This window comes from Oncorhynchus tshawytscha, unplaced genomic scaffold, assembly GCF_018296145.1.
Source record: "Oncorhynchus tshawytscha isolate Ot180627B unplaced genomic scaffold, Otsh_v2.0 Un_contig_3425_pilon_pilon, whole genome shotgun sequence".
Taxonomy (NCBI): Eukaryota; Metazoa; Chordata; class Actinopteri; order Salmoniformes; family Salmonidae; genus Oncorhynchus; species Oncorhynchus tshawytscha.
Genome location: NW_024608155.1, coordinates 1 through 17,500, shown reverse-complemented (window position 1 = coordinate 17,500; position 17,500 = coordinate 1). Strand labels below are relative to the sequence as shown.

At 45.7% G+C, this 17,500-nt stretch overlaps 1 protein-coding gene across 1 annotated transcript in view; it reads right to left on the bottom strand.

Moving 5' to 3' along the window:
- Nucleotides 1-16,572, bottom strand: part of LOC112240058 (extracellular matrix organizing protein FRAS1-like) — a gene marked incomplete at both ends in the record, with an annotated part of 45,040 nt that extends 28,468 nt beyond the window's left edge. Inside the window, 8 exons of the mRNA XM_042312909.1 lie at nt 1,638-1,856; nt 1,951-2,052; nt 4,052-4,136; nt 10,006-10,170; nt 10,327-10,432; nt 11,962-12,102; nt 15,000-15,140; nt 16,432-16,572. Coding sequence (XP_042168843.1) covers nt 1,638-1,856; nt 1,951-2,052; nt 4,052-4,136; nt 10,006-10,170; nt 10,327-10,432; nt 11,962-12,102; nt 15,000-15,140; nt 16,432-16,572 — 1,100 coding nt within the window. The remainder of the gene's footprint in view (nt 1-1,637; nt 1,857-1,950; nt 2,053-4,051; nt 4,137-10,005; nt 10,171-10,326; nt 10,433-11,961; nt 12,103-14,999; nt 15,141-16,431) is intronic.
- Between the last annotated feature and the right edge of the window lie 928 nt (nt 16,573-17,500).

Sequence of the window (17,500 nt, the reverse complement as noted above, 5' to 3'; positions counted from 1 at the left end):
TGGGTGGGTGGCTGGGTGGGTGGGTGGGTGGCTTGGATGGGTGGGTGGGTGGGTGGCTGCGGTGGGTGGGTGGGGTCCTTGATGATGCTGCAGGACTTCAGGATGTGGAGAATTATGGAGTGATATTGATTTACAGAGTGGAAGAGAGGAGAGCGTGACATGACCTGCCTCCTCTTAAAACCTGTTAAGGAGGCTGCGAATTTTCGCAGCTTTTTGTTAAAAATCGCGCAACATTTCAGCGTCCTGTTACTCATGCCAGGAATATAGTATATGCATATGATAAGTGTGTGTGTATAGAAAACACTCTGAAGTCTCTAAAACTGGTTAAATCGTGTCTGTGGCTATAACAGAACGTGTTTAGGAGTCAAAATCCTTCGAAAAACTGTTCACCAAAAATACAAAAATAATATTCATCCGCAAGTCAATGTATTGTCTAAGGCTGAGGAAAATACATGGCAATCCCCTGTAAACGCCTACAGCTTCCACACGATGTCGCCAATGCGGTCATTTTGGGGCTTCTTTATCCTTGGTTTGGTGACGTGTAAGCACTTCCTTTCATCGAGTACACCACAGGATGTTATGAAACTGAAAACATGGAGTATGATTTCAAGACTTGCTGCTATCGAATGCAGATCGCCCATTGATCAATTTGATAGATTATAAACGTTTATTAATACCTAAAGTTGGTTTAGATAAGTAGTTTGAAGTGATTTGTAAAAGTATATAGGCAACTTTTGTAATTTTAAAAAGTGACGTTGCGTCTTGTAAAGGGGCATTTTTCTGGATCAGACCGGTCTTCAGCAAATCACATTTTGGGTATACAATGACGGATTTAATCGGGAAAAATACCCAATTGTGATGTTTATGTGACATATAGGAGTGCCAAGAAAGAAGCTCGTCAAAGGTAATGAATGTTTTATATTTTATTTCTGCGTTTTGGGTAGCGCCGGCTACCGTGAGTGGGTGGGTGGGTGGGTGGCTGGGGTGAGTGGGTGGGTGGGTGGGAGGGTGGGTGGGTGGGGTCCTTGATGATGCTGCAGGACTTCAGGATGTGGAGGAGGAAGGAGTGATATTGATTTACAGAGTGGAGGAGAGGAGAGGAGAGCGTGACATGACTTGCCTCCTCTTAATTAATCAATATGCAGCTTTATATCAAATCAAATGTTATTGGTCACATGGTTAGCAGATGTTATTGGTCACATGGTTAGCAGATGTTAATGGTCACATGGTTAGCAGATGTTATTGGTCACATGGTTAGCAGATGTTAATGGTCACATGGTTAGCAGATGTTATTGGTATAGGAGTGGAGATGAACACAATGGAGGGTAGCAGGGTGTGAGCGAGGCCCAAGAAACCTGTATGTCTGCCCTCTGTGTGTCTGTCTTCCATATGTCTAGACAACTACAGTACCAACAATGGGCAGATCCTGCCTTGTCCATGGTGGGGGGAGAGAAGAGCTTTGGGGAGGAGAGAAGCACCTCTCTCACGGTGGTCTCATAACTTCCTACTAAAGGCTAATAGCTTATGATAAAATATCATAGTATTTGCATTTACTCACGTGAAAAATCCTTCAGCATGACATAACCTGACAAAGTCATGCAAAAAGCATACAAAGTCCTTCCCTCCCTCCCTCCTACCTTCTGAGTGATGTTGATCTGCAGTAGAATGTTCTGGTAGCTGTGTCCATCGTTGACCTGTAGCAGTATCCTGTCCCGTTTCCCCAGCGACCCGTCGTGGAGGTACTGCACCTGTTCCCGTGACAACTCCTCCATCTTGAATTGGCTCAGTGCCCGGTCGCCGTGGAGACGGGTCAGACGGCCATGTTGGGGCGGGTCCAGAACCGTGACCAGGACGTCCTGAGAGGAGGACATATTTAGAGGATGTTTAGATATATACACACACACACACACACACACACACACACACACACACACACACACACACACACACCTGAGGGTTGTCTGGGTCGTCAATCTGAAGCACGGTCTTGGAGATGACCGACGTCTTTCCTCCGTCCAGCAGCAAAGGATTGAGAGTGAGAATCTGCGGGGCCTGTGAGAGAGGAGGGGAGGGTCTTAATAACTGATTGGTTGTTGTAAGAGTTGTAACACGACACTTTGTTTTTCACTCAACTTGATGTTGACGGTTGAAAATGGAAAAATAATAGTTAAAGAAAATAATAACAACGAAACAAAAAATAAGAGACAATAACATCATCGACACATTTCGACAGAAGAATGAGGTAGAGAAGAGGTCAGATCTAATCTTTATCTGATTCAACTCTATAACCCAATTAAACCAGGAAATGGAATGGCAGCCCACAACTACTAGATGGCAGAACACCACTACACCATCCTGAAACAAGGGCAACATTTCACCCGTCTAGCAGAAGGAGGGAGGGCTCTCTGTTCACCCACGCCTGCGTTGCCACACACGACTCCAACACCATCATCAAGTTCCCTGACGACACGACGGTGGTAGGCCTGATCACCGGCGACGACGAGACAGCCTACGGGAATGAGGTCAGTGAGCTGGAAGTGTGTTGCCGGGACAACAACCGCTCCCTCAACGTCAGTAAGACGTTGCTTCTACACCTGCATTGCTTGCTGTTTGGGGGTTTTAGGCTGGGTTTATGTACAGCACTTTGAGATATCAGCTGATGTACGAAGGGCTATATAAATACATTTGATTTGATTTTGATTTGAGTAAGACAAAGGAGCTGACTGCGAACCACGCACCCATCCACGTCGACGGGGCTGCAGTGGAGCGGGTCGAGAGCTTCACGTCCAAATCAATTGGTCCTCTCACAGTCATGAAGAAGACCCGACAGGAAGTTGAAAAGATTTGGCACCGTCGAGAGCATCTTGACTGGCTGCATCATTGGTACGGCAACAGCACCGCCATCGATCGCATGGCGCTACAAAGGGTGGTGCGGACAGCCCGTCACATCACTGGGGCCGAGCTCCATGCCATCCATGAACTCTATACCAGGCGGTGTGAGAGGAAGGCCCAGAAAAATTCTGACACCAACAGGCTCCTGAACAGCTTCTACACCTCCCCCTGAAGAGATGTAGCATCCTACTCTGCTCCCCACTAAATCGTGTACATTGTTCTCCCCTTTCAGAGACTTGTTCTGTACAATGCTGTGTCCCCGTAAATCAAGTAGCTGACATTTCCTGTGCTACTCTGTGCCCAACGCTAAATAGTTATACATTGTGATCCCTGTGTACTGTGACCATGCTAAATTAAGTACTTTGTTCTCCCTGCAGAGTTGTATTGTCCAACTCTGCAACAGGCTACATTGTTGTCCCTGAAGCTCTGTTCTGTACAGGTCCATTATAAATCACTGTTCATTGTTGTACCTAGAGCACTGTTCTGTGCAGATCCATACTAGAGAGGGCTCAGTGGTTCCCTAGGTTTATAGAGAGGGCTCAGCGGGCCTCTAGGTTTATAGAGAGGGCTCAGCGGGCCTCTAGGTTTATAGAGAGGGCTCAGTGGTTTCCTAGGTTTATAGAGAGGGCTCAGCCGGCCCCTAGGTTTATACAGAGGGCTCAGCAGGCCCCTAGGTTTATAGAGAGGCCTCAGCGGGCCCCTAGGCAGGCAACGACTAATCTTTATCTCTTCCAGGCAGGCAGGCAACTCTCTCTCTCTATTTACTCTGTTGTGTCTGGGGAGTCGTGCCTCACTGCAGAGCAGAGCTCTGGGGAAAGCAGTCCCATTGGACACAGCTGTTATAACTGGTTGCCTACTACTGCATGCCAACATGCAAGCAATCTAAGCTAGGCCCCCACAAGCACTTAGAAAACCCCTTTTGATACACACGAGGAGAGACAGCACCCTCCCAATCCCCTCAAGGATCCATCACACAAATATGGAAAATATAGTTTTCTTTGCTTCCTGGTTTGGTGTTCTTTAAAGAGTGTATTGAGGAGCAGGGTGGCAGAACAAGAACAAGTCTTGAATGCTACAATTCTACTGTCCTCAGTTCCCCTTTAGAGTGAGACAATCAATACAGATACTAGATGAGGTTGAGGGGTCGGTAAACGGGTACCTGCATGGACACTGCCTGGACCTGGATCATCTCTGGTCGGGAGAAGAGCTGAGGGTCAGTCACACGCAGGGAGAACTGTCCACTCCTGGAGAGACAGAGAGAGACAGAGAGAGAGACAGAGAGACAGAGAGACAGAGAGACAGAGAGAGAGAGAGAGAGAGTGTCATTTCTCCAAATTTGAAACCCTTATCCCTTATTCAAGGTTTCAAAGACCTCTCTAATGAGGTCTTATACTCACATATACTCTACTGTGTGCTTATTGTTATAGTTCAATTTATGGTTATTTTGACCCTTGGTTATTCTTGTTACTGTTGTCCCATTGACAATTTTGATTCTCATTTTATTTTATATTGTAAATATCCAAAATAAGCTTTGGCAATATGTACATTGTTACGTCATGCCAATAAAGCAAATTGAATTGAATTGAATTGAGAGAGAGAGAGAGAGAGAGAGAGACAGAGAGAGAGAGAGAGAGAGAGACAGAGAGAGAGACAGAGAGAGAGACAGAGAGAGAGTAAGAGAGAGAGAGAATCAGAGAGAGAGACAGAGAGAGAGACAGAGAGAGAGACAGAGAGAGAGACAGAGAGAGTAAGAGAGAGATCAGAGAGACAGAGAGAGAGACAGAGAGATCCATAGAGAGAGACAGAGAGAGAGTAAGAGAGAGAGAGAGAGACAGAGAGAGAGACAGAGAGAGAGACAGAGAGAGAGACAGAGAGAGTAAGAGATCTATCAGAGACAGAAAGGGACAGAGACAGAGAGAGAGAGACAGAGAGAGAGAGTAAGAGAGAGAGAGAGAGGGACAGAGACAGAGAGAGGGACAGAGACAGAGAGAGAACAGAGAAGAGACAGAGAGAGAGTAAGAGAAAGAGGGACAGAGACAGAGAGATCACAGAGACAGAGAGAGACAGAGACAGAGAGACAGAGAGAGAGTAAGAGAGAGAGAGAGAGAGACAGAGACAGAGAGAGAGTAAGAGAGAGAGAGAGGACAGAGACAGAGAGAGGGACAGAGACAGAGAGAGAGACAGAGAGAGAGACAGAGAGAGAGTAAGAGAGAGAGACAGAGACAGAGACAGAGACAGAGAGACAGAGAGAGAGTAAGAGAGAGAGAGAGGGGACAGAGACAGAGAGAGGGACAGAGACAGAGAGAGAGACAGAATAGAGTAAGAGAGAGAGAGAGGGACAGAGATAGAGAGGGACAGAGACAGAGAAGAACAGAGAGACAGAGAGACAGAGAGAGAGAGAGAGTAAGAGACAGAGAGAGAGACAGAGAGAGAGACAGAGAGAGAGTAAGAGAGAAAGAGAGGACAGACAGAGAGAGGGACAGAGACAGAGACAGAGACAGAGAGACAGAGAGAGAGAGACAGAGAGAGAGACAGAGAGAGAGTAAGAGATGAGAGAGAGGGACAGAGAGAGAGAGACAGAGAGAGAGTAAGAAAGAAGAGAGGGACAGAGACAGAGAGAGGGACAGAGACAGAGAGAGGGACAGAGAGAGAGAGAGAGACAGAGACAGAGAGAGGGACAGAGACAGAGACAGAGAGACAGAGAGAGAGAGAGAACCTGTGTACGCCTTCACAGGTTTATGGTGAATCACTAAAACAATACAGAAATACACTACGGAAAAAGAAGGAAAAGCACGTCAGAAATCAGCTCAATGTATTTGAAGAATCCATAGACTCTAACCACTTTTGGGAAAATTGGAAAACACTAAACAAACAACAACACGAAGAGTTATCTATCTATCCAAAATGGAGATGTATGGGTAAACCACTTCTCCGATAGTTTTGGCTCTATAACAAAGAACAAAGAGCAAAAACATATACATGATCAAATACAAATCTTAGAATCAACGATTAAAAACTTCTTATGGCTGCAATCCTGTTAACGGGATCGATATGACAACAGCCAATGAAAGTGCAGGGCGCCAAATTCAAAACAACAAAAATCTCGTAATTAAAATTCCTCAAACATCCAGTACATGTATCTTATACTGTTTTAAAGGTAATCTTGTTGTTAAAACCACCGCAGTGTCCGATTTCAAATAGGCTTTACAGCGAAAGCACCGCAAACAATTATGTTAGGTCACCACCAAGCCACAGAAAAACACAGCCATTTTTCCTGCTGAAGAGAGGAGGGCACATAAAGCACAAATAGAGATAAAATGAATCACTAATCTTTGATGATCTTCATCAGATGACACTCATAGGACTTCATGTTACACAATACATGTATGTTTTGTTTGATAAAGTTCATATTTATATAAAAAAAATCTCAGTATACATTGGCGCGTTATGTTCATAGCCACATTGATTCAACAGAAATACTCATCATAAATGTAGATGATAATACAAGTTATATGCATGTAATTATAGATATTCCTCTCCTTAACCTGTTGAGTGTAGGGGGCAGTATTTTGATGTTTGGATGAAAAACGTACCCAAATGAAACTGCCTATTTCTCAGGCCCAGAATCTAGAATATGCATATATTTGTCAGATTAGGATAGAAAACACTCAAAAACTGTCAAAATATTGTATAACAGAACTGATATTCATTCAGCTCTTATTCAGCCCCACAGTAGAATCCTCATTCAAGTTTCTAAAGACGGTTGACATCTAGTGGAAGCCCTAGGAAGTGCAACTTCATCCATATCCCACTGTGAATTCAATAGGGCCTGGGTTGAAAATCGACCAACCTCAGATTTCTCACTTCCTGTTTGGATTTCTTGAGTTTGAGTTTATTATATTTTTATAGGGACAGTGCACATTAATCAACGTTTCAGTAAAAGTGCCGGTTTTAGCCAGCCGGCTAATTTTCAACTGCAGTCCCTGGGCAGGTTATTAAAAACAATTACAATATAGACAATAGCAACATGGAACAAGCAAGACATAGCAACATAGGACAAGCAAGACATAGCATACAGACAGAGCAACATAGGACAAGCAAGACATAGCATACAGACAGAGCAACATAGGACAAGCAAGACATAGGACAAGCAAGACATAGCATACAGACAGAGCAACATAGGACAAGCAAGACATAGCATACAGACAGAGCAACATAGGACAAGCAAGACATAGCATACAGACAGAGCAACATAGGACAAGCAAGACATAGCATACAGACAGAGCAACATAGGACAAGCAAGACATAGCATACAGACAGAGCAACATAGGACAAGCAAGACATAGCATACAGACAGAGCAACATAGGACAAGCAAGACATAGCATACAGACAGAGCAACATAGGACAAGCAAGACATAGCATACAGACAGAGCAACATAGGACAAGCAAGACATAGCATACAGACAGAGCAACATAGGACAAGCAAGACATAGCATACAGACAGAGCAACATAGGACAAGCAAGACATAGCATACAGACAGAGCAACATAGGACAAGCAAGACATAGCATACAGACAGAGCAACATAGGACAAGCAAGACATAGCATACAGACAGAGCAACATATAACAAAAAGCAGCAAGTCCAAATTTCTTCTCAGGTTTTTGCCATATGAGTTATGTTATACTCACAGACATCATTAAAACAGTCTTAGAAACTTCAGAGTGTTTTCTATCCAATACTAATAATAATATGCATATATAAGCAACTGGGACTAAGGAGCAGGCCGTTTACTCTGGGCACCTCTGGGCAACTTTCATTCAAGCTACTCAATACTGCCCCTGCAGCCATAAGAAGTTAAAGACTACCAGAACCCACTGGATTCTCCAATTACCTTGAATGAGCAACACGACAAAATAAAAACCCTCCAACCCAAAAAGGCCTGTGGTGTTGATGGTATCCTTAATGAAATGATCAAATATACAGACAATAAATTCCAAATGGCTATACTAAAACTCTTTAACATCATCCTTAGCCCTGGCATCTTCCCTAATATTTGGAACCAAGGACTGATCACCCCAATCCACAAAAGTGGAGACAAATTTCACCCCAATAACTACCGTGGAATATGCGTCAACAGTAACCTTGGGAAAATCCTCTGCATTATCATTAACAGCAGACTCGTACATTTCCTCAATGAAAACAATGTACTGAGCAAATGCTTTTTACTAAATTACCGTACAACAGACCATGTATTCATCCTGCACACCCTAATTGACAACCAAACAAACCAAAACAAAGGCAAAGTCTTCTCATGCTTTGTTGATTTCAAAAAAGCCTTCGACTCAATTTGGCATGAGGGTCTGCTATACAAATTGAAGGAAAGTGGTGTTGGGGGTAAAACATACGACATTATAAAATAGGCAAAAAACACACACATTGCTTCCCACAGGGCCGTGGGGTGAGACAGGGATGCAGCTTAAGCCCCACCCTCTTCAACATATATATCAACGAATTGGCGCGGGCACTAGAAAAGTCTGCAGCACCCGGCCTCACCTTACTAGAATCCGAAGTCAAATGTCTGCTGTTTGCTGATGATCTGGTGCTTCTGTCACCAACCAAGGAGGGCCTACAGCAGCACCTAGATCTTATGCACAGATTCTGTCAGACCTGGGCCCTGACAGTAAATCTCAGTAAGACCAAAATAATGGTGTTCCAAAAAAGGTCCAGTCACCAGGACCACAAATACAAACTCCATCTAGACACTGTTGCCCTAGAGCACACAAAACACTATACATACCTTGGCCTGAACATCAGCGCCACAGGTAACTTCCACAAAGCTGTGAACAATCTGAGAGACAAGGCAAGAAGGGCATTCTATGCCATCAAAAGGAACATAAAATTCAACATACCAATTAGGATCTGGCTAAAAATACTTGAATCAGTCATATAACCCATTGCCCTTTATGGTTGTGAGGTCTGGGGTCCGCTCACCAACCAAGATTTCACAAAATGGGACAAATACCAAATTGAGACTCTGCATACAGGATTCTGCAAAAATATCCTCCGTGTACAACGTAGAACACCAAATCATGCATGCAGAGCAGAATTAGGCCGATTCCCACGAATTATCAACCACCTAATAGGAAGTGATTCCCAAACCTTCCATAACAAAGCCATCACCTACAGAGAGACGAACCTGGAGAAGAGTCCCCAAAGCAAGCTGGTCCTGGGGCTCTGTTCACAAACACAAACACACCCTACAGACCCCCAGGACAGCAGCACAATTAGACCCAACCAAATCATGAGAAAACAAAAAGATAATTACTTGACCCATTGGAAAGAATTAACAAAAAAAACAGAGCAAACTAGAATGCTATTTGGCCCTACACAGAGAGTACACAGCGGCAGAATACCTGACCACTGTGACTGACCCAAAATCAAGGAAAGCTTTTACTATGTACAGACTCAGTGAGCATAGCCTTGCTGTTGAGAAAAGCCACCGTAGGCAGACATGGCTCACAAAATGAGGTGGAAACTGAGCTGCACTTCCTAACCTCCTGCCCAATGTATGACCATATTAGAGATACATATTTCCCTCAGATTACACAGATCCACAAAGAATTCGAAAACAAATCCAATTTTGATAAACTCCCATATCTACTGGGTGAAATTCCACAGTGTGCCATCACAGCAGCAAGATTTGTGACCTGTTGCCACAAGAAAAGGGTAACCAGTGAAGAACACACACCATTGTAAATACAACCCATATTTATGTATATTTATTTTCCCTTGTGTACTTTAACGATTTGTACATTGTTAAAACACTGTATATATATATATATAATATGACATTTGTAATGTCTTTACTGTTTTGTTCTGTATGTGTAATGTTTACTGTTAATTTTAATTGTTTATTTCACTTTTGTATATTATCTACCTCACTTGCTTTGGCTTTGCTTTTCCTATGCCAATAACGCCCCTTGAAATGAATTGAATTGAATTGAGAGAGAGAGAGAGAGAGATAACATTTTTTTTTAAATACAGAAAATGTGAGACTGAGATTGATATTGAGATTGAGATCCTTTAATTCTCTGTCTGTACAGTCACTCACCTGGCCTTGTCCTTGTCATGTGTGAAGCGGACCTGTCCACTCTCTAGCTGAGCCCAGGAGAAAGTGTCGTCCCGGGCCAACTCTGTCTCCCTACCTTCCTCCAGGACAAGCACACAGCCTGTCGTGGGGGGCTGCAGCAGCTGGAACACCAGGCTCTCTGGAGGGCTGGCAGGTCAACATCAAAACAAACTTTTACAAAACAAATAATAAAACACTTTACAGATCTCTGTTGAAAAAGAGGAAGAGGTTCTCTCAACCTCAAAATATTATTCTGGTTAAATGAAGGCTAAAAATAGAAAGAAAGTTAAATGGGAGTTTAACCTGTCTTGGTCCTGGGCAGAGATTAGGGTGGTGACCAGGGGTTTGGTTCCCCCAATGGGCACCAACAGAGATCCACTGATACGCAGGGTTGGGGCCTGGCTGTTAGCTGGAGGGAGGGAAGAAGTGAGAGAGAGAGAGAGAGAGAGAGAGAGAGAGAGAGAGAGAGATAGAGAGAGATAGAGAGAGAGAGAGAAAGAGAAAGGGAGGGAGAAAGAGAGAGAGATAGATAGAGTGGGAGGGAGAGAGAAAGGGAAGGAGAGAGAAAGAAAGAAAGAGAGGGAGGGAGAGAGGGAAGGAGAGAGACAGAGCATGAAGCAGAGAGAAAGGGAGGGAGAGAGAGAGCGAGAGAAGGAGAGAAAGGGAGAGAAGGAGAGAGAGCGTGAGGGAGAGAGAAAGGGAGGGAGAGAGGGAGGGAGAGAGAGAGGGAGTGTCTAATGATAAGTGTCCAATGCTTGGATCAAAGTTCTGTCTCTCTACTGGTGTCCAGACGAACAAAAGGTGTTGCCTAAAGCTTCAGTTCTTGTCCCCGCCACTGTATCAGGGAAATGTCTGTGTACCCTGTCCCTGATGTACTATGTTCTCTGCTGTTATCTCTACTGGGGTCACCCAGGGCTCGGTACTAGGTCCTCTGCTGTTCTCTCTACTGGGATCACCCAGGGCTTGGTACTATGTCCTCTGCTGTTCTCTTTACTGGGATCACCCAGGGCTTGGTACTATGTCCTCTGCTGTTCTCTCTACTGGTGTCCCCCAGGGCTCGGTACTATGTCCTCTGCTGTTATCTCTACTGGGGTCACCCAGGGCTCGGTACTAGGTCCTCTGCTGTTCTCTCTACTGGTGTCCCCCAGGGCTCGGTCGTCCTCTGCTGTTCTCTGGGATCACCCAGGGCTCGTTGTTCTCTACTGGTGTCCCCCAGGGCTCGGTACTAGGTCCTCTGCTGTTCTCTCTACTGGTGTCCCCCAGGGCTCGGTACTATGTCCTCTGCTGTTCTCTCTGGGGTCACCCAGGGCTTGGTACTATGTCCTCTGGTGTCCCCCAGGGCTCGGTACTATGTCCTCTGCTGTTCTCTCTACTGGTGTCCCACAGGGCTTGGTATGTGTCCTCTGCTGTTCTCTCTACTGGTGTCCCCCAGGGCTTGGTACTAGGTCCTCTGCTGTTCTCTCTACTGGGGTCACCCAGGGCTCGGTACTAGGTCCTCTGCTGTTCTCTCTACTGGTGTCCCCCAGGGCTTGGTACTAGGTCCTCTGCTGTTCTCTCTACTGGGGTCACCCAGGGCTCGGTACTATGTCCTCTGCTGTTCTCTCTACTGGTGTCCCCCAGGGCTTGGTACTAGGTCCTCTGCTGTTCTCTCTACTGGGATCACCCAGGGCTTGGTACTATGTCCTCTGCTGTTCTCTCTACTGGTGTCCCCCAGGGCTTGGTACTATGTCCTCTGCTGTTCTCTCTACTGGTGTCCCCCAGGGCTCGGTAATAGGTCCTCTGCTGTTCTCTCTACTGGTGTCCCCTAGGGCTCGGTACTAGGTCCTCTGCTGTTTTCTCTACTGGTGTCCCCCACGGTTCGGTACTAGTCCGGTACTCTCTGTTCACCAAGTCACTTGGTTCTGTCATTGTTGTACGGAAACAGTCGTGAAGATTTACCATGGCATGTCCAGGTCTTCTTATCAGCATAGAAACCGTGTCCACAGTCCGGAGTGCAGTATCCGTCTCTTAGGTAGGTGTCCTGTCTACAAACGGTGCAACGACCCATCCCCTCACACTCCACACAGTCAGCAGAGCATGCTGGGAAACAAGGGGATAACACAAAACAGTTGATTAATACTGTAAGATCAATGATGATGGATATGTATGTCAAGGGCTTGAGAATGCAAACAGCACTATGTGTCTCAACGGTGTTTGTAATTTGTAGATGAAATAAAATAATAATAATAATAAAATTTAAAAAAGAAGATATTTTGGATATGAATTTCAGGTGTTTCTACTCAATAGGGTGTAGATTTTCATGTCATCATATCGTCCTTCTCTCATGGATATCGTCTATATCCAGAATGCTAACAAAAGTACTAGAGAATTTCAATAGAGGTTGCTAGCTAAATATGCTAATGCACACAAATGAAAATAAACAACTTGCAAAGACAGGCTCATATACACAGCGCATTTGGAAAGTTTTCAAACCCCTTTACTTTTTTCCAAAACATTTTACGATACAGCCTTATTCTAAAATTAATTAAATAAAAAATCAATCTACACACAATACACAATACCTCATAATTACAAAGTGAAAACAGGTTTTTAGAAATGTTTGCAAATGTAATAAAAAAAACAGATATATCTTATTTAAACAAGTATTCAGACTCTTTGGTATGAGACTTTAAATTGAGCTCAGGTGCATCCTGTTTCCATCGATCATCCTTAAGATGTTTTTACAACTTGATTGGAGTCCACCTGTGGTAAATTAATAAATGGAAGAAGTTTGGAACCACCAAGACTCTTTCTAGACCTGGCTGCCCGGCCAAACTGAGCAGTTGGGGGAGATGGGCCTTGGTCAGGGAGGTGACCAAGAACCCGATAGTCACTCTGACAGAGCTCCAGTGTTCCTCTGTCGAGATGCGAGAACCTTCCAGAAGGACCACCATCTCTGCAGCACTCCACCAATCAGGCCTTTATAATAGAGATGGAAGACACTCCTCAGTAAAAGGCACATGACATCCCCCTTGGAGTTTGCCAAAAGGCACCTAAAGACTTTCAGACCATGAGAAACATGATTCTCGGATCTGATCAAACCAAGATTGAACTCTTAACCTGAATGCCAAATGTCACGTCTGGAGGAAAACTGGCACCATCCCTATGGTGACGCATGATGGTGGTAGTAACATGATGTGGGGGTGTTTTTCTGCGGCAGGGACTGAGAGACTAGTCAGGATTGAGGGAAAGATGAACCTGCTCCAAAGCGTTCAGGACCTCAGACTGAGGACAACAACCCTAACCACACTGCTAAGACAAAGCAGGAGTGGCTTCGGGACAAGTCTGAATGAGCTCTGTAGAGAACAATGGGAGAAACTCCCCAAATACAGATGTGCCAAACTTGTAGCGTCATACCCAAGAAGATGATTATCTGCTACTCACTGCCAAAGGTGCTTCAAGAAAGTACTGAGTAAAGGGTCTGAAAACTTATGTAAATCAGATATTAAATCAGATTTGTAATTCATAATTATCTTTTTTTTTCTTTTTTTTTCTAAATAACAGATTTTGCTTTGTCATTATAGGGTTATGAGATGTCATTTTGGGGTATTGTGATGTCATTTTGGGGTATTGTGATGTCATATTGGGGTATTGTGATGTCATATTGGGGTATTGTGATGTCATTTTGGGGTATTGTGATGTCATTTTGGGGTATTGTTTGTAGATTGATGAGGGAATCAAAATATATATATTTTAGAATGAGGCTGTAACGTAACAAAATGTGGAAAAAGTCAGAGGGTCTGAATACTTTCTGAATGTCACTGTTTAGAGATACCAGATGTTATTTTTTTAAATTTTGTATTATTATTAATTCAGCCACTTACTTAAATAACTAGAACATTAAATCATATACACATCTGGTCTCACCTCTCGCTCCCCCGCTTTCTCCTGTTGTACGATTTACAAACGCGCTCAACTGTTCTGGGAAACTACGGTAAGCTTCATAATGTTAAATAATATAAACAGGTGAAAAATGATGAATCTGGGTCTGCCTTATCTGCTAACATACCCCACAAGTTTACCGTAGGTAGTACCGCAGGTAGTAGGTAGTTTACCACAGGTAGTAGGTAGTTTACCACAGGTAGTAGGTAGTTTACCGCAGGTAGTTTACCGCAGGTAGTAGGTAGTTTACCACAGGTAGTAGGTAGTTTACCGCAGGTAGCAGGTAGTACCGCAGGTAGTAGGTAGTTTACCACAGGTAGTAGGTAGTTTACCGCAGGTAGTAGGTAGTACCGCAGGTAGTAGGTAGTTTACCACAGGTAGTAGGTAGTTTACCGCAGGTAGCAGGTAGTACCGCAGGTAGTTTACCGCAGGTAGTACCGCAGGTAGCAGGTAGTTTACCACAGGTAGTACCGCAGGTAGCAGGTAGTTTACCGCAGGTAGTTTTTACCGCAGGTAGTAGGTAGTTTACCGCAGGTAGTAGGTAGTTTACAGCAGGTAGTAGGTGGTTTACCGCAGGTAGTTTACCGCAGGTAGTTTACCGCAGGTAGTTTACCGCAGGTAGTAGGTAGTTTACAGCAGGTAGAAGGTAGTACCGCAGGTAGTAGGTAGTGTACCGCAGGTAGTATGTAGTTTACCGCAGGTAGCAGGTAGTACCGCAGGTAGTAGGTAGTTTACCGCAGGTAGTTTACCGCAGGTAGTAGGTAGTTTACCGCAGGTAGTAGGTAGTTTACCGCAGGTAGTAGGTAGTTTACCGCAGGTAGTTTACCGCAGGTAGTAGGTAGTTTACCGCAGGTAGTAGGTAGTTTACCGCAGGTAGTAGGTAGTTTACCGCAGGTAGTAGGTAGTTTACCTCACGTAGTAACTTAAAAAGTCCCTACAAATTTTCAAATGTATTGAAAAATAGTTTTGACGATATTGGAAAAAAACAAAAACATCCTGTTGCTATTTCCAAAAGCCCCGATCTGAAACCGGATTCATCTATTTGTTTTTCTTACATGTACAAAACTGTAGAGAGGAGTCCAGAAAGTAGTTCCTTCCACACTCCAACACACAGCGACCCCGCAGGGTTACATAGGGAGGCTGGCACCGCCCACACTGACCTGGGCCCTGGCATCCCTCACACTGCTCATCACAACCTGGCACAGACAGATAGAGAGACAAAGAGAGCGAGAGAGACGAGAGAGATAGACGAGAGTGAGAGACGAGAGACGAGAAACGAGAGAAAGACCGAGAGAGAGGGTGGGGGGAACGAGAGAGAGGGGTGGAGAGAGAGATGAGAAACGAGAGAGAGGGTGGGGGATGAGAAACGAGAGAGAGAGAGTTAGGGGGAGACGAGAAACAAGGGAGAGAGGGGGGAGACAAGAAAGAGGGTGGGGGATGAGAAACGAGAGAGAGAGTGGGGATGAGAAATGAGAGAGAGAGTGGGGGATGAAAAAATGAGAGAGAGAGGACGAGGGGAGGGGGGGATGAGAAACAAGAGAGAGGGTGGGGGGATGAGAAAAGAGAGAGAGAGGGGGGACGAGAAATGAGAGAGAGGGTGGGGATGAGAAACGAGAGAGAGGGTGGGGGATGAGAAACGAGAGAGAGAGAGAGAGGGGGAGATGAGAAATGAGAGAGATGGTGGGGGATGAGAAACGAGAGAGAGAGAGAGTTAGGGGGAGATGAGAAACGAGGGGGAGAGAGAGGGGTGGGGGATGAGAAACGAGAGAGGGTGGGGGATGAGAAACGAGAGAGGGTGGGGGATGAGAAATGAGAGAGAGGGTGGGAGATGAGAAATGAGAGAGGGTGGGGATGAGAAACAAGAGAGGGTGGGGGATGAGAAACGAGAGAGAGAGGGGGATGAGAAACGAGAGAGAGTGGGGGGATGAGAAACGAGAGAGAGAGAGTTAGGGGGATGAGAAACGAGGGGGAGAGAGAGGGTGGGGGATGAGAACGAGGGGGAGAGAGGGTGGGGGGGATGAGAAACGAGAGAGAGGGTGGGGGATGAGAAACGAGAGAGAGAGGGGGGAGATGAGAAACGAGAGAGAGGGTGGGGGATGAAAAACAAGAGAGAGAGTTGGGGGAGACGAGAAACGAGAGAGAGAGAGAGATAGGCGGGGGGGAGATGAGAAACGAGAGAGAGAGAGAGAGAGAGAGGGGGATGAGAAACGAGAGAGAGAGAGTTGGGGGAGACAAGAAACGAGAGAGAGAGACGAGAAACGAGAAAGAGAGTTAGGGGGAAGAAATGAGAAACGAGAGAGAGGGGGAGATGAGAAACAAGAGAGAGGGGGGAGGGGGTGAGAAACGAGAGAGAGAGAGAGAGAGAGGGTGGGGGGATGAGAAACGAGGGAGAGAAACAGACATTATATGTTAGAAGGTATAACCGGCTTAGAACATTCAATGACATTTAATAAAAAAGTGAAATGATCATTCTATTCAGGCACGTACTGAGGCATCTCTCTCCATCCTGGTAGGACCCTGAGGAGCAGCCCTGGACACAGAGTCCGTCCTGCAGAACATGTCCCTCCATACACTGCAGGCAGTCAGTACGCAGAGGACCCTTACACTCATTACAGCTCCAGTCACACTCTGGAAGCGGGAGGGAGAGAGAGAATCACACTCTGGAAGGAGGGAGGGAGGGAGAGAATCACACTCTGGAAGAGGGAGGGATCACACTCTGGAAGGAGGGAGGGAAGGGAGGGAGAGAATCACACTCTGGAAGGGAGGGAGGAATCACACTCTGGAAAGAGGGAGAAGAATCACACTCTGGAAGGAGGGGAGAGAGACATCACACTCTGGAAGGAGGGAGAGAATCACACTCTGGAAGGAGGGAGGGAGAGAGAGAATCACACTCTGGAAGGAGGGAGGAGAATCACACTCTGGAAGGAGAATCACACTCTGGAAGGAGGGAGGGAGAGAGAGAATCACACTCTGGAAGAGGGAGGGAGAGAGAATCACACTCTGGAAGGAGGGAGGGAGAGAGAATCACACTCTGGAAGGGGGAGGGAGAGAGAATCACACTCTGGAAGGAGGGAGGGAGAGAGAGAATCACACTCTGGAAGAGGGAGGGAGGGGAAGGAGAGAGAATCACACTCTGGAAGGAGGGAGGGAGAGAGAGAATCACACTCTGGAAGAGGGAGGGAGAGAAATCACACTCTGGAAGGAGGGAGGAGAGAGAATCACACTCTGGAAGGAGGGAGGGAAGGAGGGAGAGGGAGAGAATCACACTCTGGAAGGAGGGAGGGAGAGAGAGAATCACACTCTGGAAGGAGGGAGGGAGAGAGAAATCACACTCTGGAAGGAGGGAGGGAGAGAATCACACTCTGGAAGGAGGGAGGGAGAGAGAATCACACTCTGGAAGGAGGGAGGGAGAGAGAGAATCACACTCTGGAAGGAGGGAGGGAGAGAGAATCACACTCTGGAAGGAGGGAGGGAGAGAGAATCACACTCTGGAAGAGGGAGGGAGAGAGAGAATCACACTCTGGAAGGAGGGAGGGAGGGAGAGAGAATCACACTC